The sequence below is a fragment of the Macadamia integrifolia genome, chromosome 4 (assembly GCF_013358625.1).
Source record: "Macadamia integrifolia cultivar HAES 741 chromosome 4, SCU_Mint_v3, whole genome shotgun sequence".
NCBI classification, from domain to species: domain Eukaryota; kingdom Viridiplantae; phylum Streptophyta; class Magnoliopsida; order Proteales; family Proteaceae; genus Macadamia; species Macadamia integrifolia.
The window spans coordinates 20551327-20571609 of record NC_056560.1 but is presented as its reverse complement, the minus strand read 5'-3'; the positions used below and the strand labels follow the sequence as shown (position 1 = coordinate 20571609).

Genomic DNA, 20283 nt, shown 5'->3' with positions numbered 1-20283 from the left:
TTAATGACACGTGTGATTTCTATTCTCGCACGTGGGATATGCGACGGCTTTAATGACCCTTGATTTCCAATGCGTCAACAATTGGTTCGATTAGGTTTCGATTGGACTCAACCGATTTTGAGCTGGTAATAGACCAAACAAAAATCAAACCGTTCAGGGTATGTTTTGGCTGAATCCAACAAATTTCCCACAAATCCTGACCTGGACCGATCTGGGGTGATAATCCCACTGATCCCATTCCCCAAAAAACAAGGGGTTTATAGAATCGGATCGATTCCTACCGATTCACCTAATCTGTATCACAATCGGAATTGGCTCACGGTTCTGATAGAGATTCCTCATGGGAAGATAGTGTTCCTCCACGATTGATGGCATTGCATAGTGGACGATCCGAACTCAGTCTATGCTTTCTCATCCAATGCTCAAGTCATCACAGTGTTAATTAATCTTTTTTTTACTTTTACATTAAAGTAAAGTCAAAGTTTTTATTTACATTTCTTCACCTTTTTCAATTTGCTTGGCGGGGATTGTTTTAAATTTTGGTATTTCCCCTTTCTTTAAAATTTGAAAAAGCAAATTTAAAGTTCTTAGACCCAACGGATAGTTTCCTCGTTTTAGCGAACCCACAAACCCGGCCTTTATGAACCTTAATTACAAATAATGTGCATTTTGGACCAATAGATAGTAGATCCGTTGAGCCCAGTGAAAAAGGTTGATAAAGACCCCTCTTTTGGGGATTCTAGTTCTCAAATGCACGCAGTGGTAAAGCAGTGGAATCGAACCTGTCCAGTTCTCATCCAAACCAATTGCAATAAGTCCCCTTGAAGGAATACTTTGAAGTACTTCTTGTTGTTTGTATGTAAATGAAGAGTTAACTTGCCCGGTGAATCCACTATCCACATAAGATCACAAATTGATGAAGTGGAGTTTTCAAGTGCTAGAAGACCATATACGTATATATACTTTGTGACCTTATGTAACATGCAACCACGAACAGCACTGCTAAAACTAAAGGTAAGATGATGTTACTCTGCTCTATCCAGGAGGGTGTCCTATACCAGCACTCTCGGATTTCTACTTCTTCTTCTAGTATGGACTTTAAATGATGCAAAACTCCAAATGGTATAGTCAGCAAAAGTGAGAGAAAAAAAAAAAGAAGAAGAGAGAGACAATATGGGACTTAAACATGTACATGTCATAAGAACACCCATTCTGTTTCATCAAATTAGACTCAGACCCTCTTTCGTTAGTCACTATTAAGTGAATATACCTTATATGCTGATGTCAGCAACTATATTTTATTTTAAATACCAAAATGCCCTTATTAAATATGAAGTACCTAAAATACCCTTGTAACAAGTTGCTATTTCTTTCACCCAAATCGTTAGACTTGGACCCCATTCCAAGACCTAATTTACCTCTCTCTCAAATCGATAGATTTGGACCACTGGCGATCATTCAGATCAGCAGTAGCGGCATCGGTGATAGTGGCGACCCACAGGCAAAACCCCTCTGACCAGGCAAAACCCCTCTAACCTGCGAATAGTGTGTTTCTTCCTCTCCAGCTGATCAGGTTCTAGCTCAACGTTGCTCTGGCTCCTAGTAAGGATCGTAAGCCATCCTTTTGATTTCCAATCAGAGATAGGAACGGAACTACTTCTCATTCTGGCTTCAATCCCATATTCTGCTTTCGAAAATGAAGAACTAAAAAGCATTTTTCAGCCAACTTATTTGTGTTTCTTCTCAGCAGGCAGCAACTAGTGCTATTGTGCAATCGGAGCTCGTTGCAATCATTGGAGTTGTAGCTTTAGTTTTCGGACTGAATAAGCTCTCCCAAGTTGGGCGGAGTATTGGGAAAACAGTCAAGAGAAGGTTTGTTGCTTTTATTTGTTTTTTTTTTTACGCAATTTAACTATTTGGTTGATCTGTTTTCAGTGGTTTTGAATTAGTCTGTTTTGTTACTCTTGGGTATATTGATGTACTGCAAGGGTTATAGTTGTAGTGCTTATGCTAACTGATTCTCTATGTCCTCTGTTATGGTTTTTACATTTGGTTGTCTCAAGTGGAGATTGGTTCTAGTTTGAGAAATATTCATATGTAATTTCTGTTTATGTCAAGAGCTTTGACTATTGATAATGGAATTGGTAGAAATGCCTCCTTACAATGGTTCGTGGTGGATCTTTGATCCCTGCTTTTTGCTTTCTTCTTTCCTTTTGATTTTCTTAAGATGACTAAAGTTTTGGTTCTCTGCTTTATGCTTTTCTTTCCTTTTAATGGCAAGGGTATAACAGTCATTTTAACTTTTCACTTAATAGTGACTATCAGTAGGAGGTCTGAGTCTAATTTGGTGAAATAGAGGGAGTGTTCTTATAATTGTGGCATTCTCCACAGGGTGGCACTGTAAATTTTCCTAAAATAAATAAACCAATAGTATACTCATTTTGAAGTACTCCTAGATTTTTGCATCATGGCATCCTACCCCTCTTCTCCAAATGTACGGGTCTAAAAGAAAGAAATTTAGCTACTTTAACACTTCTATTGTTCTACCCAAAAAAAAAAAAAAAATAACACTCGTATTGTTTTGATGATGCTAATTTTTATATGGGAGGAGATTTGTTGCTAGATTGTGGCCCCTGGACTAGCATGGGCCCCAACGAGAGCATGTGGGTAGTGGGGGCATCCAACAGTGATGTGAATTTTCATTTTACACTATTCCTATGTATGAGTGCAAGTGAAAACATCTTCTGCAGTGAGTGTGGCAATGTGGTGAGCATCGGATGGTCGAGACAACCTCGGGGCACGTACCCAGATGCTCTTGGCCATCTGATACTTACTGCACCGCCGCACTCACTGCAGAGAACAACCACTCATGAGTGTAGACTCCACACAACATGTCACTCTTCTTTTTCCTTTTTTATATTTAGCCACAGAAAAATTATTTGCACCTACAACCCATAAAATGTTGATATCATATCTGACTCCTTGAAGCCACCCAACCCATATGAGATTACCCCATAGCTATCTACCTTATTTCTAGCTCATTAAGCTGATCAATCGTGTATACACCCAACTAAGGCTATAACTCTCAAAGGCCCTGGATGTGTTGTTTGTTGGGTTTGTGCCTGGTAAAAGAACCTTGAAGTATAATGCCTCTAGTGACTTCAAGCTCTGTCTGTCACTGACTTTTCTTTCTCTCTCTTAGGCCGTGTGACAGTCTGTCTTCATTACGTTATGCAAGGCGAAAGAACACCAGGCTTTCTTTAAAAAAGGAAAAAATTACTCAAAGGAGTGAGTTAGGACACAGTTGCCGGCTCCCCTAGCATCTCAAGTGATTAGGCGGGGATAGGATTCGAACCTGCAGTCTTCAGGTCATGGGCCTGATGAGTCGACCAATTCCTCTACCCCGCTTCTTCCCCTTCTCTTTCTTGAACTATTCCCACCTAGGTCCCCGGCTTTGGTTGCTGTCCAGCCCCATTTGGAGTTGGGTGGTTTGGTCAAGGTAGGTTTAAACTCAAGTGAAGTGAAGTGGTGAGTTGGCATCCACTTTCTCTTAGTGGGTTGTGGAACACAAAGAGTCACTTTTTCAGGACAATAAAGGCGGAGAGAAAATGAGTGAGATTTCTTTACCAATGAGAGAGAAATTATCAAGGATTTTGCTTGAAAAAAAAAAATAATAATGTATATTTGAGCTCTTGAAGAAGTGTTGCAGAATTTTGCAAGAGAGTTATTGTCACTTTTGGGTAACTTTCGCGAAGCCTTTTTTCTATATCTCATGCTCTTGTTTCAGTTGATTAGTCGAAACTACGGTTTGTACTTTCAATTGGGTTCTCCAAGGAAAAATTATCCGTGGCTTTTGGATGTGATTTCATAGCATGTTGATGTATAAGGTAACCTTGTAAATCTTCAAATGCATGTTATTTCTTTTCTCAATTTTGTGGTTGTCCCAAGTTTCAAACATTAACTTGAGAAATGAAAAAAATTGTAATCATTTGCTTTGATTTTTAGTGGATTACTCTCGGAGTTGCCTTCTAATTTTTCCTTTCACATAGAAGGGTTTTCTATGTTAAATCTTGCGTCTATTTTGCTTGTGTTTATATTGTTTCCATTCCATTTATACTTTTTTATCTAGTTGTTTCTTTGATTCACACAAGTGGGAAGATTATTCTGTATCTCTTCCCAACATTATTGTCAATGCCTTTAGGATCTTTCGAGTGCAAATTGTACAAATCGCGTAGAACCTAATTTTTCTTAAATCACAGTGAAAGATGAATTCATTTTCTATTGGCCATCTTAGAGTGATCCTTTTGTTGATAGATGCCCTTATTACACTTATAGTCTCTGACTTGTTCGATCACTGAATATTCGATGCTTTGGAATTAAATTTGCACCATGTCTGTGATACCCTACTTTTTAAATCCGGTCTAATTACACGGTTGACCCAGTTTAACCATGTAGGATCTGAACCAGAGAGGGTTAAGGCGGGTTCCTTATGGACCATGATGGCAAGGGTGACTTTGAACACAAGTTGGCCAGACAAGTCCGAGTCAGTGCCAGAGGAGACGGGTATACCCAAGCCGTGCACGTGCACGTATTATAAGGCCATGTATGGGTAGTGTTGGTATGAAGCCGTATCCTATAGCGCATACGTATAATATACTGTGTGTTGACAGTCGAATTCCATCAAAATCCCACTTGTTGGCCAATTTTCGGCCCTCAGGTGGGCGGTCATAGGTGGGCGCATCCGCCCACCTGTGTGACCCACCCATGTGGTTACTAGTTGTTTTAAAAAGTATAAATAGTATTATTATGTTTTTCATTTTCTCATTTATTACATTAAGGCGTTTGGTGAGAAGAGTAAAGAGCAGAGAGAAAAGAAGGGAAAAAGATAACGAAGAAGAGGGAAGGGGAAGGAAGAGGAAGAAGAAACGGATTTAAGTGGCGCCAATGTTCGATCTTCCCATTCCGACGTGGGAATAGTGATCCCCAACACGAGATCTATGATTGGAGGTGAGCAAAGACTATGTTTCTTAAACTTTCACCAAACCCAAGTAAAACCCTTGATTTGGGTAGAGTTCCTTGAGATCTTGTAAATCCCTCTTGAGATGGTGAATCTAAGATTTAATAGATGGTCTATGTGTTGATTTTGAAGGATTTGAATAAGTGTTTACAAGGTGGGAGAAGCATTGGTGATTATTGAGCAAGGAAGCGATTTTTGGGGTTTTGATAGAGTTCTTTAGCAAAGAAGGTTAGATGGCTTCCCAATCCTTAAATCTAACTTAGATCTAGGTTAGAATCATCTTATAAGACCTTGAATGTGTGAAAAATGTGATTGAAAAAGTCCCATTTGATTCCCCAAAGGTTGGAAAAAGTTTTAGCGAAAAAGGCATTTTTCCGCCCTCTCAGGTGGGCTGAGATCGGTGGGCCGCACAGCCTGCCTGAGGGCACCCGCCTGAGAGGATAGGCCCTCAGGGCCGACCGGTGGGCCGACCTGCCCACCGGTCATGACTAGTGGGTCGACCGATGGGCTGACCCGCCCACCTGAGATGACCGGTGGTCCGTGACAGGTGGGCTGTCCGACCCACCCGAGAGGCCCCCAACGTGACTTTTCTATCCGAATGGATCCAAAACGGATGAGCAAACTTCTTTTATGTTTCTAAACATGATTTAACCATCGAATCTTGTTAGTTTTAACCCCAAAATGGTGAAATGCTAATCCCATTCACTTATGATAGGTTCACCGAAATTTATGTTTCTCGCGTCGAACTCACCCGTACCGGGCGTAAGTCTTTGTACACTACAGGTAAGTGAGGAGAGGACGTTTGGCTTTATTTTAAGGCTTGTTGTGCATCATTCAATTGTATCTAGATTAGCCATGTCATCATGCAAACTATGTGTAGCTTAGTCATCCTCATATGATTATGACATGCGTGTGGTGTTTTACTTTCTCAATGCTAAATGATTGATGTGCTTATGCGATGGATGATGGAATCATTGTGCATGATGCATTATTAGACTAGATACCGTAGTCGGCTTGAAAACGAGTGCATTGGTGGCCCGTGGAATGGGACGCGGTGGCACTATGCAATCGTACTGTCATATAGGAGCATGCGATTTAGGATTATCATTTTCCCGTGCTACGACCCTTCTCAACAGGGGTTGAGGTGTTGGGTTACCATTTGGGGGGAAGCAGTGGTTGCGGTTGTCGAGTCACTGTGGCGGTTAGACATACGCCCGGCTGGTCATTAGGACAGTCGGCAACCTCAATGGTATATTGAAGAAGGCCAATCGTACTGCTTTTAAATTGCTGGGAGTCAGCACCTTTACTTTTTATCATTTACTTTTATGTTGAGAGCCGGTAGTCGGCATACTTTTCTTTTATGAGTACTCACGGTGGGCCTTCTCCGACAGCCCTATGGGCGTATCGCATGATGGAGTTCGCGGCTCGTACCCGGAGCATACACGCATTGTGATTGTAGTAGCACTAAGCCCTAGACTTGGTAATGTTGTTTAGGTGGATATGATTTAAAATGGATTGCATAGCATATAGTGCATATGGTTGTGATTGTTGTGTGGTCCTTCTTTTCACTTACTGAGCTAGTGAGCTCGTCCCACGTGCACACCTCTTTTAGATGATTTTGCAGGTCACCAGCCTGAAGATCAAGGGTCGGGCCCCACAGTTGAATTCCCCGAAGATGATTGGTGGGTCCCCGAGGAATATGAGCATGGTACGGATTGCACATGCGAGGATTGTGCTGCGGGACCGCAGTATTGACGCCGTATAGGCTTTCACTTTTTGATTCTTTTGATGATCCCTTTTTGTGTACTTGATACGTGAGTTGTTATTCTTTTGTGTAAATATCGTGCCTGCGGGCCCACATGTATTTATCTATATACTATAATTTGGGTATCAAGTATATTGGGGGTATTTACAGGTGAATTAAGTCTTCCGTTGAACTTTTGAACGTTTTTCTTAGATGTATGTATAATGTGGTTAGGTACTGTATCAGATGATCCTAGCGAGTTTGGGTTAACTAGAGTTAACCCGATCATCGGTCCGGTTATGTGTGAACGGGGTGTGACACTGTCGATGTCGATGTAAGAAACCATGGCATATATGTTTGAAATAGATTTCATTTTGAGGGATTTGAAAAAGCACTGAATTTTGTTTTTAGGAATTTTTTATCAATTTATTTACATTTGTATCAGTCGCAATCAACTTGAATTCGGGACAACTATTCGAAATCTTAGCATTGTGCTTAGATGCATTTCAATAAATGATTAGTAACATTTTAGATTTCTTAGGGACAAGGGGTGGAGTAATGACAACTTTAGATTCGTGGTTAACCCTTCCCCAACTATCTCCTATTACTAAATGACTTTAATAGATAGTTTTCAATTTAATTTTCCTCCCTCCAAGGTAAAGGAAGAATTCATTCACCACTTTTTTTCTTTTGTCATGACATAATGAACTCTTCTGTCATTATCAACTCCCATCCCCCATTTTTCATGATAAATAATATCCTTCATGAGACTAATCAAAGGGTCAGATCTTCATCAATGAAGAGAAACGTGTTTCAACAATTTTTGATTAAATCAAGACCGAACTTCTTTTTTGTTTAAACTCGTGGGTGACCCTTCCCAGTTTAGGAACACTACCTAGATTAGTGGTAGCAGTTTCGGCTTGAAGAGCCAATGCATAGGGAGAGGAGGTTATGGGACCCAACCTTGTCGTATGTAAGTGTGCGTGGATGGGTATGTGTAGGAGTAGGTGGCAATTGTCCCTACTGATGCCCAATAGGTTGGCCATTGGCCAGTAACGCTTAGTAGGATAGAGTAGAAGAAAAAAAAAAAATGTAAACTAAAGATCTTTTAATCATGTGACACTTCCAACCTTTGGATTGGATTGGAATCTTATTTTATGTTTTTAGGTTTTTAGGTAGACTTTGGATTGGAATCTGGAGGGTATAACAGTAATGCGGGTTGCAGTGATAATCACACTTCTTTGGTACAGAACCACGTGCTTAACGCCGTTAAAGCGGGCCACAACCCCACAGCAACTGAATCGTTAACCTCCGTCACGTAGATTTCAAACCTAAACGGCTAACCGCCTTTTAACGGATCTCTCGATAGTTTAAATCGAAAGGGAACAAAGAGCAAACCCTGTTGTTCCCTCTCTTTCAAACTCTCTCATTTTTATCGACTTTCGACGAAACACACACACAGATTCCAAAAGTACTGCTGGATCTGAAGATCTCTCAAGTCGTCACTTCGTCGGCTTTCTTCACCAAAATTTCAGGTACCTGTTCTCCGTTTCTCCTGATTCCATGCTTACTGTAGTTACAGATTTGTTTTCTTTCACTACATTCTTGTATGATTTGTGCTGAACCTTCTTTGTTCCTCGTTTAAGCTGCCAATCTGGGCAACGAAATGTTTTCTTTTTTCTCCTCCACCGGATCTTTTTCCAATTTTAGGGGCCGGGGATTCATGTAACTAGGGTTTCGTTCCGTCTTTCTGTTTAATGGCTATGTGTTTATGTTATTTTGGATCTTCCTCTGTGGTTCAAGGTTTAATGTTCAGTGTTGACGAGCTTAATCTGGTATTTACTCAAAAAGGACATGTCTCTATTTCTCTTCATCTTCCTTATGACTGTCTCAGCCAACTCTCAGGAAGAAAGGCTCTTTGAATTTAACCTGAGTGTTGGAGGAAAGAAATTAGAAGACCTCATTTTTGGTATAACTTAAGCTCGTCTTCAAATTTTCAAAAATTTTGTAGACATATGCATCCATAATCACTAGGATATTGCTTTTCAAAGTGGAGAGTGGAGATAAATTTATCATCTAATTGTTCTTATAGTTGAAACTGACTCCCACCACCACCCCCCCCCCTTCTTTTCCTACAACGCTTAAGAGTATAATTTTTAATATTCCCAAATTATAGGCTGCATTATGGAGAGAATGCCTTTTTGTAGTCTGCTTCGGGCGTAAAATTTTGTATTTGGATTTACTAAGCAAAAATTCACAGAATACTGGAGTCTAATAAGAAGTATTTGATATAATTTTTTTTTCCTGGCATTGGAAGTTTGATTTAAAAAATAGGGAAGCTGTTTCTAAATTGATTGAGTTGGAGGTCCCGGAAATTTCATTAGTTTCATTTCCTTTGAGATGTGCTTGCTTGTGGCTCATACACAGCATATCTTTAGTATGTATGCTTGTTTTTCCAATCAAGTTCAACATTTATCTCATTTTTGTTCTTTTTGCGAACAGAATTTCAGAAAGTCAATAGGGGAAGTATTTGGAAATGGGTGACGTTTATAAAGAACTGGATGAAGTTAAAACTGAAATGGAGAAGATCAAGGAAGGCTACAGGATCAAAACAGAGCTGTTTGAGAGCTTGAGAAAAGCCCACAACGAGCAACTCATTAAATTACAAGAAGCAAAATCTGAGATCGAGAAGCAGGCCCAGGAATTAAATGCAAAAGCAGATGAAATATCTCTGGCAAGGCAAATGTATGAAGATCTCAAATCCTCCTTGAGTGAAAAAGAATCAGTTATTTTGCATCTGAGATCAGCAAATGATAAACTTCGAGCTAATTATGCGGAGAAGTTGCGTAAGTTGGAAGTAGAGAACAGAGAACTATTTTCTGCTTTAGATGAAGCAAACATGAAAAGCAAAGATCAAGAGGAAAAGATCATTATGTACAAGCAAGAAATTGAACGTCTAAAGGGACTCCTTTCTGTTTCAAAAAATAAGCATCACGAAGCAGAACAAAAAACTCAAGTGTCTAAAGAACTGAGACAGAGAGATGATCTGTTACAGGAGTTAGAGGAGAAAAGCAGGAAAGTTGAAGAACAGCTCAAGTGGAAGAAAGAACAGTTTCAACATCTTGAAGAAGCTCATGGGAAGCTTCAAGATCAGTATGGGGTATGTAAAAGGGAGTGGGAACATGAGAAATCTATGCTGCTTGATGATATGTGCTCATTGCAGACAAACTTGGATTCTCAGACAAGAATCTCCCAAGACCTTCAGTCCCGATTACAGGTGTGCAACCAAGCACTAGCTCATGAAGAAAGCCGGAGAAAGTTTCTGGAAGCTCAATTGTCCGAGTCAAAAACATGCTATGAGAATGTTTTTATGGAATATCAAGACGTAAAATCAAAAATTGAAGGCTTAGCAATTAAAAGGGATAAAGAAGTTGCAGCCCTGAGAAACGCATTAGGCAAGAAAGAGACTTTCTTCAAAGAAATGGAATACAAAAATAGTCATCTTGAAAAAGATAATCAGGAGCTGCGGAGATGTCTTAAAGAACTGCAGGAAGATCAGATTAATAAAGCGGGAGGTGCTTCTTCACTGACAAGGTTGCGAAACAAACTTAAAATTTTGGAGAAAGTGCACAAAGAGTGTTCCACAAATCTCAAAACCAGGGAGTCTGAATGGAATTCCCAAATGGACAAAATGACCAAAGAGGTGAATGATCTTAGAACTGAATTAAATACTAAGAATGCAGAGACACAGGAGCTCCACGTGGAACTGGAAGGTTGCTATTCTTCAATGTTGCAGTTAATGTTGCACAATGAAGAAATGTCAGTGATGCTCATCTTGTTACAATCAGGTTTTTCGGAGGCCTGTACAAAGCTCTCAAATGTGAAAGTTGAAATGGGACTGCCCGACAAAAATGCCATAGAACAGATTGACCTTCTGACGGAGCAGTTGGAGAAGAAGAACATGTTGATTGAACCCCATGCTGAGATCGAAAAAGAATGTCAGAAAGCAGCATCATTAGTGATGAGAATTGAGCCGTTGGATCTTATTGAGCAGCAGAACTTAGTTCTGCAGAACGAGCTTCAGAGATGCAAAGAAATGTTGGAGGAATCATCTGGATGCCAGTTTCACTTGAAAGAAGAAGCTTTGCAGATGCAAAATGCTCTAAAAGAGGACCTGAGAAAAGTTTCTGAAGCTTTGGACAAAATGAATTCTGAATTGGCAGAAAAAATCCATGAAAGCAGTGAGATTGAGTTTGAATTAGAGAGGTGGAAAGCTGTTGCTGAACGCCTGAAAAGTTGTGTTGATGAGAACCAGGAAATCCGCCGAGAAATGGAAGCTTCCCTTCTTGCACAAGTAGAAATTGAGCAAGCCCTCAAAATGGAAAAAGAGAGCCTTCTACAAATTGTAGAAGAGAAGGACAAAAAGATAGATGCTCTTGATCAACAAATTGTTTTACTTGGACAACAATTTGTGATAAAAGACGCAGAAAGTTTCACTCTGGAAAGAATGGAGACAGAGAAAGCCTTCAAGAAGGAGAAAGATAATTTTCTTCGAGTTGCAGAAGAAAAGGAAAAGAGCATCAGAAATCTGCAGAAAGAGATTTTTTGGATGGAGCAAGAGTTCATGAGAAGAGAACTCGAAGGCACCATTCTTGCCCACATAGAAGCAGAGAAAACCTTTGAGGAAGAGAAAGAAAAGCTTCTCTGTGCTACAGAAGAGAGAGAGAAGAACATAGAAAATCTCCAACAACTGATTACATCAATGAAAAATGATTCTGATAGGTCAGTTGTAGTCTCTATTCATTCAGGACTTGCCGAGGAACAAGCTGCGGTTGTCGAACTTCACGAAGCTTGGGAGAAGATCACTGCTGCAAAGCTTCTGGCTGAAGTAGAGATTCAAGAGAAGAATTTGCTGATTGTCGAACTGGAAGGGCAAATTAGCAACCTACTGCAGAAACTTGAATCGCAAGAGAAATCTTTGTCTACTTCAAAGCAAATTATTGAACAGCTTGAAGCTGCATTGCAAGAAAAACAGTCAGAAACAGAGACACTGATGGGTCAACTTTTCAATCTAAAAACTTCAGAGGGCCTAATAGAAGATCTCAAGTCTGAAAAGAGCCTTCTTGTTAGTAACATCATGAAATTGTCATCTGAGAAAGAAGAATTGAAGGCTTTCATTGTGGTAATTTGGGACCGGATCAGTGAGTTCTCTAGTGAAGATGCAGAATTGATGGGAAGGTTGGGAATGATAGTACAGAGTTTTGACCAAGAGAATGAGGTAGGTATGGATTTTCCACTCGATGACGAGGTGTATAACCCAAACCAAGAGAATTTGGATGTCCCTCTTGCACCCACAGCAAAAAGAGTTGAAGTGAGCACTAACGGAAGGTCGCCATTGATGGAGTTGAAAAACTAGTTGGTGGACTTGGAACACGAAAGGAATCTCTTATTTATGTATTACAAGCTAATTTGTAACTTTTCACCATGCTTTGGACTGAACATGTGAGAGAAAGCATGGCATTTTCATTTCTTTTTAGCTTGTACATTCTACATCCTTGCATGTATAATCAAATTGTTCAGGCAGGGACATTTAAAACTATTCATTTTTGAGTTTGTAATGCTCCAGAGAGAGAAGGTAATTTCATTTGTGCACATGTTCTACTTGGGAGACCTTCAGGTCCATTTGTATAAAGCCATTGAGGTCCACCTCCTCCACCCCCCACCTTAAAAAGGGGGTGGGAAGAAAACATTTTAAGGTTTTAAGCCACCTACGAGAATATGAACAAACAGAGACATGTCTCCGGTCATAGCAAGTTCAGCCAAATAGGTCCCCTGCCAATTGGGAAAAAGTCCTCACTCTGTGCAATTACTTTGATTGCAAATGTGAGGCTCCAAAGGCTAATGTGAGGTAAGTGTCCATAAATGACAGTAGAGATGACATGGATTATAGTAACTGAATATATTGGCAATACAGAGGTTATTGATTAGATCACAAATGGTCAGGTGCTATCCAGCCTGACCTGTTGGATAAGAATTAACATCGAAGAAAAAATTTGCAAAAAATACGAGTGATGATATCAGTTTCCTCCTGACAATTTAAGACATCAATGACTCCTACAGACATTTTTCTTCTTAGTACTCGCAAGTTGAATGGACGGTCTAATTTGGTATTGTCATCACATTGAGTGGCTAAAAGTCAAGCCTTCCTGTAGTAGAGACAATCACTAAATAAAACCTACAATTCACATCCACGCCCAATAATCTGGAGCAGGTAGTCACTGAAATTAGATGCAGAATGGAATATAGTGCTTAGTTAGTATGCTACAGCACAAATCTCTGGGTCCAATTCAATTGCCTGTACATCCTTTCTTTGAGAAGTCTTGTTTAAAGATGTCTTGCCTGGGCTTTTGGATGGATTTCAGGCTCCCATCACAGAGAAAACCTGTGGGGAAGGGGGGGGTGTTCGATGGAGTCTTTCCGAGGAAATTACTGGTACACCCAACCCATTCTAGGGGTCACAGAAGTCACAGCTGTGTTGTACAGCAAAATTATGTCCAACTTGTCCAAAAAATAAATGTGTTCAATGAATCATTGACCAATCGTATATGATTCATCTGATCAATAAAGTTTTACAACTGCCAGATTTAATGACAACCAGTGACTTGTAGCATCACAAATAAAATAATTCACACCAAATTCTCCCAATATCATTCCCTTTTAGTTAGATGAACCATGAATTGAAAAATTATAACAGTAATTCCCAGATCCCACTGGACACATTTCCACAAACTTGTGGTTAAAAAATCAACAAGAATCACTTTTGCTTGTTCCTGCCAGATGATGCTGAATTTTGTGTGAACTCAGTAAGCCCCTGCCTCAAAGCTCCCAGGTTAACCCCATTGCCCACCAAAATGCTAGTCACTCCCATTTTTGAAACCTGCAGGTACCAATACCAGATTCAATATCTGAAAAGTGCATGGAAAATGTCTCTGAACATAAGAAAAGCTCTGACGAGATCGTGGAGTATCCTTTTCCAAACAGAGAATGGAGACACAGAGAGAGGGCCTTGGGCCTTGTGGGGATGGGGGGGTTGACAAGTGAAAGAGCGGAAACTCCAAAAACAAAAGGTGCTCTTACCGTATCAATGTTCCTGTCCTCATCGTCAAAAAAAAGCATTGAATTAAATGGCACCCCTGTCCTCCTATGGATTTTTTGAAAATGCTCCGTCTTATGGGTCCAGCTAGAGAAGATCTCCTAAAACATCAAGGAATAGATTAAACAATCACTCAAGGCTACAGGGGAGGGAAACAAACCCATCCACAACTAAGAAAATAAGTAAATGACGAGCAACAAAATCACAGACTAAAGAATCTAATTCAAATATTATATTTTAGGAAGCAAGTATCTCTGAATGGCGATGAAATCCTGCTTTGCATGATGACAAACATTTTTGGTAGCAAGCACATCTAAGTAAAGGAAAATATAAAGTTCCTTTGGCTCACCTGGGCCACAAACATGGACTGGATCCCCAATTTGTCAATAAATGTCTTTGCTATATCAGATGTTGGTGATCTAGAAGCAATCGCTATGTCAACTCCCTTATCCTTAAGTGCATACATTATACCTTTAGCATGTGGATATAGAGATGGCATCTCACGTTTGGAGCGGCATTCACTGAGAAAGAGCAACATATAAGACATGAAAGTTACGCATTTGGAGGCATAACTAAAACTACATTCCTTCGTCTAATGGTATCCATATCCTCACTTTTATCCTTAGAAAAAAAATAGGAAGAGAGGGGGTAGTTTAAATTTAAAAGGAAAAATATCGGTAATCTATCCAAAGGCTTGAAACCATCTTTCATCACTTGTAGGAGAGGGGGAAAAAAAACCACTCAAAGAATTGAGAAACCTGTTAAGAGGGAGCAAACTCAAAAGTCAAAACATCAAGCATAGACCTAGTCATACCAAAATGTTTAACAGTAGAGCAAGATTGCTCTTTATTCTCACTGATATCATCACAACCTTGAAATTGCTTCAATTTTTTTTTGTTAGGGAGGCAGATGGAGATGACGAAATGGTGTTTCTTTTATTTATCTCACGATTACATACAAAATAATCAAGATCAAAATATTTCAAAACCTTATGTTATGTAGTTTCCTGGAAAAAAATTAATTCAAGTTCCCCGAGTTACAACCGCTTATCCCAAAAGCTCGAGCTGTTAAGTAAGGGCAACAACAATGCATATCAACACCACCTGCACGTGCAGACCTGTACAGACATGACCCTGCATGTGGCACACACTCACAAGGGGAGAAAGTGTCGGGGAACCCCGTTGATCGAACACTCGACCTCCATGCTCTGATACATGTTACAGCCACTTATCCCAAAAGCCCAAGCTGTTAAGCAAGGGCCACAACAATCTATATCAACACTCTGATCAGTGCCTTCTAGGTTACAACACATACCTTGCATATGTTTCCAAATTTGTGCAATATAAGCAAACCCTCTTTCTTGTTTTGATAGGAAAATGCATAAATTTTATCAAAAGAGATATGAGAATGCTTAGTGTATGTTGGATATCAGGAGACCTATTGATAGCATGGGATGTCAAACTGATTTAGCTTCCACTTCAACCCATTTACTCAGAGTAAATTGTGTAACACACAATTTTCAGTCAAACACGGTGATGTATGGTTTACAATCTGAATGTTTTATCGGCATCCAATTTTAATCACACATTTTTATTCAATTAGTTATTTCAGATCAAAAGAAAAAGAGAAACCTTCACATAACTTCGTAAAGCAGAGAGTAAGGGACATACAGTATTGAGCCTCCTAGAGAATATAAGCATCTCAAGAAATACTGACCCAGTTAGCATCTTAAAGATAAGTTATAAAGAATAAATAACATGTTCATAACAGCTGGGAAAGAGACAAGTGAGTTTTCAAACGTAACAAGTTGGCTCAGAAGTCAATGTTAATCCCATATATATTTGCATTTACAATGAAAGAGTTGACAGGGAATACAAAATTAATCCTAACTCATGATATGAAAGAAGATCAATGCCATGTTAGAATTATGGAGGGATTTTCTAGAACCAAAATATTTTAGATAAATCGGCAAAAGATTAGATCTCAAAAACCAATAGCAGATATAGCCTTCGATAATGTGGGATGGCAGAATTTGATTTGTGTAGCCAATCACAAGTAGTTGGTTACAGTTAGTGAGGGCAGCTGAGTCGAGTTGAGAGTAAAACTAGGAGCACACAGATTGAACTGGCATTTATTTAAAAAGGGGGGCGGGGGGAGTGGAGCAATGTAGATGAACAAGAGATACCACAACAACTTGGTAAGTGAAGGAAAGCTTCTATTTTAACAGCTGTAAGACCAGTCATGTTTTATGGAGAGAAATGTAGGCAATCAAGAAATATAACGTACATAAAGTGTGACTGAGAAGTAGATGTCCTGATGTATGAATATCATGAGAAATGAAAATTACAAATGTGTAGGTAACGAAAATGATAAAATGGATTTTGATGGATGAACCTAGAGGTAGCAGTAGCAGTAATAGGTGAAAAGAGGAGAGCAACTGGACTTTGATGACCAACTCAGATACAACCAAGAAAAGTGATAAGAAGCGACGTTCTGCAAGTTCTAGCAATGATTTTGCAGTAGGCCACAGGTTCAATGGTCTGTGACTCTGTGAAAACCAATCTTGAAGGCATTAGTGCTTCTGATTTGATGGGAAAACCCGGCCCTACATTGATTCTAGTAGCTTACTACAGATAGTTGCGCTTGGCCGAGTTGAGCTGAATTGACCAACAAATTCCAATAATCATAGTTCAAAAACTCACCATGTCCAAAACAAAACAGGTGGCGAAACAAAAAATCAGCACTGTTTCGTTGAAAATTTGGTAGTTTTGGATTGACCAAACGGGTTTCTGAACGCGGCCAATAATGAAAAAAATAAACCTTCCAGGAGCTTAAACTACTGAGATTATTTCAGCTCAAGACCTCAGTTGAGAATGAGAAATCAAATAGGGCATCCATTTTTAATTGATATCCCTGGAAACCACTTAATACAAGCCATTTACGTTCTCTTTCGCAAAATAATATTTCCATCAAATATTTACTCTTCGAATCGTACATAAATGGTTTAAATCAAAAGAATGAGAAGAAGAAGAAGAAAACCAAGATCAATATGAATTAGCTTCCCAGAAATCAACAATTAAATGAAACCCTAATTCCATTTGAAATTCAAGCAATTTAATACAACAGATAAGAGAATTGAAAACTTTATATTGTTTTTTCTTCTCAGTCGTTTCAAGGTAACCTGAAAAGATAATGAAGAGAAAACGTACCAGTAGAAAGGCCATAAAGTGTAATCAAGATCAAAGACAACCAGTCGAGGAAGAACTTGGAAGAGACCCAGTATCTTCAAAGCTTCATCTTTCACCTTCTCGTCTCCCATTGTCGTCGTCTCTTCCTCTCTCTCTCAACCCTCAAGCTCCGTCACTTGCATATCCTCCGAGGAAGGGGAAACCGAAAAGGCCAGCTTCGGTTGATTTTCATGCCTGCCACGTGGGACGGCGGGATCGGCATTTTTCCCCTCTCTTGTTATCTATCGGCTTTACGTTTTCTTGGAACGGTGAGTTGTGAACAGCCAGACGATCAGGTGCCGACGTCTATGATGGGTATGATGTGATCCAAACCGTTGGATATGTAGAAGAAGACAGAAAACCACAACAAATGCTCACCAACTTTGACCAACGCAAAAGACTGTTTTTTGCAGACCACAATTATTGAGCGAAAAAAATCTCCATTGGTAGCATATATAGTTTTGTCACGTGGAAGAATGATGTGTTAATTGGATCCGTATAAAGATTAATCTGCATATGCCGTATGTTAATTTTCGGCGTCATCCAATGCCATGTCCCCACATATGTCTATATTTTTCAATTTTTTTGTTTCAGCACTTGAAAAACTTAGATTAATCTAAAATTTGACGGGTTAAAAGATAACTTGGCAAACTCATAACGGTCCTAAAGACTAAGGCCCATTTGATAACGTTTCAATAAACGCGTTTCTGCCCACATATGTCTATATTTTTCAATTTTTTTGTTTCAGCACTTGAAAAACTTAGATTAATCTAAAATTTGACGGGTTAAAAGATAACTTGGCAAACTCATAACTGTTTCAAAAACTAAGGGCCTATTTGATAACGTTTCAAGAAACGTATTTTTACTGTTTCTAAATAGAAAGGATAGAAACGGAACAAAAATGCGTTTGATAAAACTGTTTTGTTTTACTTGTTTTCATAAATAAAAATTGAAATTTCTACCTATTTATGGTTCAATAAATGACCCATCGCCGTTTCTGGATATGACTCGTGACCATTTTTTTCGCTGGTTATTATCGACTTCTAAAAACATGACTTATCAAACACCTTCAATTCCGTTTTTATTCCTATAAATAGAAAATTATGTCACTACTGCTTTTTTGAAAATGTTATCAAACAGGCCCTGAGAATGATGGAGACACATTACTTTGAAATTTAAAAACATGATTACCCCTCCCCCTTTTTTGAGAGATCTTGGTAGTTGCGGCCGAGGTGAATGGCATGTTAGGGTTTTTTTGGACACAAAGTTTTGAGTTGAAGGCATTTTAACATTCCCAAATTGAATGCATTACAATTAAATTATCCCTATTATGTTGTTTCTCATGAAAACCTTTATCGACATGGGGAACCTATGACTTTTTTTTTTTTTTTTTCAACAACAATGTCAATCAATGTATACTAGCGCCTCCTTGTGTCTCTCACTCCTCCCCTCCTATGAAATGATATACTAACCCCCTATTGTAGGAGAGAGATAGACATCGGGATGTGCTACCATACACTATATAGTAGAGCACATAAATCACTCTTTTTTTTTTTTTTTTTAAGGATAAAGAACGTTGCTATACCGTGTGGCATACACTAGCGTCTCGTTGTGTTTATCTTTATTGCCAATTCAATGAAATGACACATCTACCCCTATCGTGGGAGGAGAGAAATATAGACATGAAGGCACAAAGGGTCAAAATGTTGAAGTTGGTTGAAACCCCAGTGGTTCATTCCATCGGCATCATTGAACCACGTTAGCAATCCAAAAGAACTGGAAGCTCGAAACGACCGGCCAAAGGAATTGATCCATTTAGTTATGTTCTTCTCCATCTTTTATAGCCAACACACCTATGTAGAGGGATCTTTCCGATGATAAGTGCATTGCATCTCTTGACCAAGTGAAGCATAACTTATGCAACTTCCATGAAATGATAAATCCCACTCTTGTTGATGCCCCTACGCGCATTGTCATTGGCCCTTGTGTTGGTGCAACAACCACACAACTTGGTAATGATTCCCTCACCTTCTTTTTTTCCTTTTAAAGGGAAGTATTTATTTTGGTATAACATGGTTTCTATGTATGCATGAGAGTCAATGAGAACACACATGGAAGTATCCATAAAGATACCATTTTTCATTTCATGCGGGATAGACCGATCATTTTGCCCCCATATGTTTAACCATAGGGGCCACACTTCTCACATAAACCTTTGTCATTTTTATTTATAAATACTATAGAAGGCAAGTTTTTCTTTTGTCCAATGTATGATACTGTTTTACTTAAATCTTATTGTTGCGCTCCTCTACATTAGATGATTAAAAAAAAAAAAAAAGAAAAAAACCCTAAAAATAAATTATTTTTAAAATCAATGTTGCAGAAGAAAATTACGGTCGCAACAACTATCCCACGTCCCCACACACAGCTCAACCGTTTTTCCATATGTGGAAATTAGTATAGCAGAATTTTTTTTTGGAGGGGTTCTATTAGAATGGCAGACAAGCGAAAACACGTGGCTCACCAAATTAATTAGTATTGGCTCCGCCATTCAGAAACAGCGATTAGAAAAGATTAGATGATATGATAGAATAGATTAGAGGATATGACATATGATAGTACCAAAAACGGAAAGTAAATAGCGAAGATAAGATGATAGTTTCGTTCTACCGAGAAAAAAAGATGATAGGTTCGTGTCGGCTTCCTGTGTCTCCACAGTTAAGCATCAATGCAGATAAAGACGTGGCAGCTTCAACCACCGTTAAGTAAATAACTGAAGATAGTCTCTCTACCATCCGATTCACATATTCCGACAGACTCAGCAGCATTACAAGTTCTAACTACGGAGTCCATCAAACTAATTCTGACCACTCCACATACACCGTAGATTTTAGAGTAATTTAACACATCAAGCGCGCACGCGGCGACGCTGTCGTGAAGGAGAAGCCGAAGAATAGTAGACATAACGTCCACGTTAGCAGCGAGCGAAGGACCTAATCAAGCGATGAGAGGATTACGTGGTGTGATCATCCCAATATTATAAAGTTTTTGTGCCACATTAACCACGAGACTCCTCAAAAAGGGCATCAAGAATGTCTAAGAAAAATCTCTTCGGCTTTTCGCCTCTTCCTCACGCGGCCCC

General features: G+C 39.2%; 2 protein-coding genes across 2 annotated transcripts; one reads left to right on the top strand and one right to left on the bottom strand.

Annotated features, from left to right (window-relative positions):
• Positions 1 to 8157: 8157 nt before the first annotated feature.
• Positions 8158 to 12413, top strand: LOC122075503 (uncharacterized protein At4g38062). Its single transcript, XM_042640554.1, has 2 exons — positions 8158 to 8296; positions 9264 to 12413. Exon 2 carries the CDS (start codon positions 9298 to 9300, stop codon positions 12175 to 12177), a length of 2880 nt encoding a protein of 959 aa, XP_042496488.1. The 5' UTR covers positions 8158 to 8296; positions 9264 to 9297; the 3' UTR covers positions 12178 to 12413.
• Positions 12414 to 13338: 925 nt separating this feature from the next.
• Positions 13339 to 17367, bottom strand: LOC122075814 (magnesium-dependent phosphatase 1). Its single transcript, XM_042640984.1, has 4 exons — positions 17124 to 17367; positions 14264 to 14435; positions 13899 to 14015; positions 13339 to 13698 (listed from the first exon to the last, which is right to left on the bottom strand). The coding sequence occupies exons 1-4, from the start codon at positions 17231 to 17233 to the stop codon at positions 13576 to 13578; spliced, it is 522 nt and encodes a 173-aa protein (XP_042496918.1). The 5' UTR covers positions 17234 to 17367; the 3' UTR covers positions 13339 to 13575.
• Positions 17368 to 20283: the final 2916 nt, after the last annotated feature.

Coding starts and splice junctions, on each gene's coding strand:
- LOC122075503 (XM_042640554.1), top strand. CDS start 9,298: ATGGGTGACGTTTATAAAGAACTGGATGAAGTTAAAACTGAAATGGAG.
- LOC122075814 (XM_042640984.1), bottom strand. CDS start 17,233: ATGGGAGACGAGAAGGTGAAAGATGAAGCTTTGAAGATACTGGGTCTC. Junction 14,436..17,123: donor ACTTTATGGCCTTTCTACTG/GTACGTTTTCTC, acceptor GCTCTTTCTCAG/TGAATGCCGCTCCAAACGTG. Junction 14,016..14,263: donor AGTCCATGTTTGTGGCCCAG/GTGAGCCAAAGG, acceptor TTGATGTTTTAG/GAGATCTTCTCTAGCTGGAC.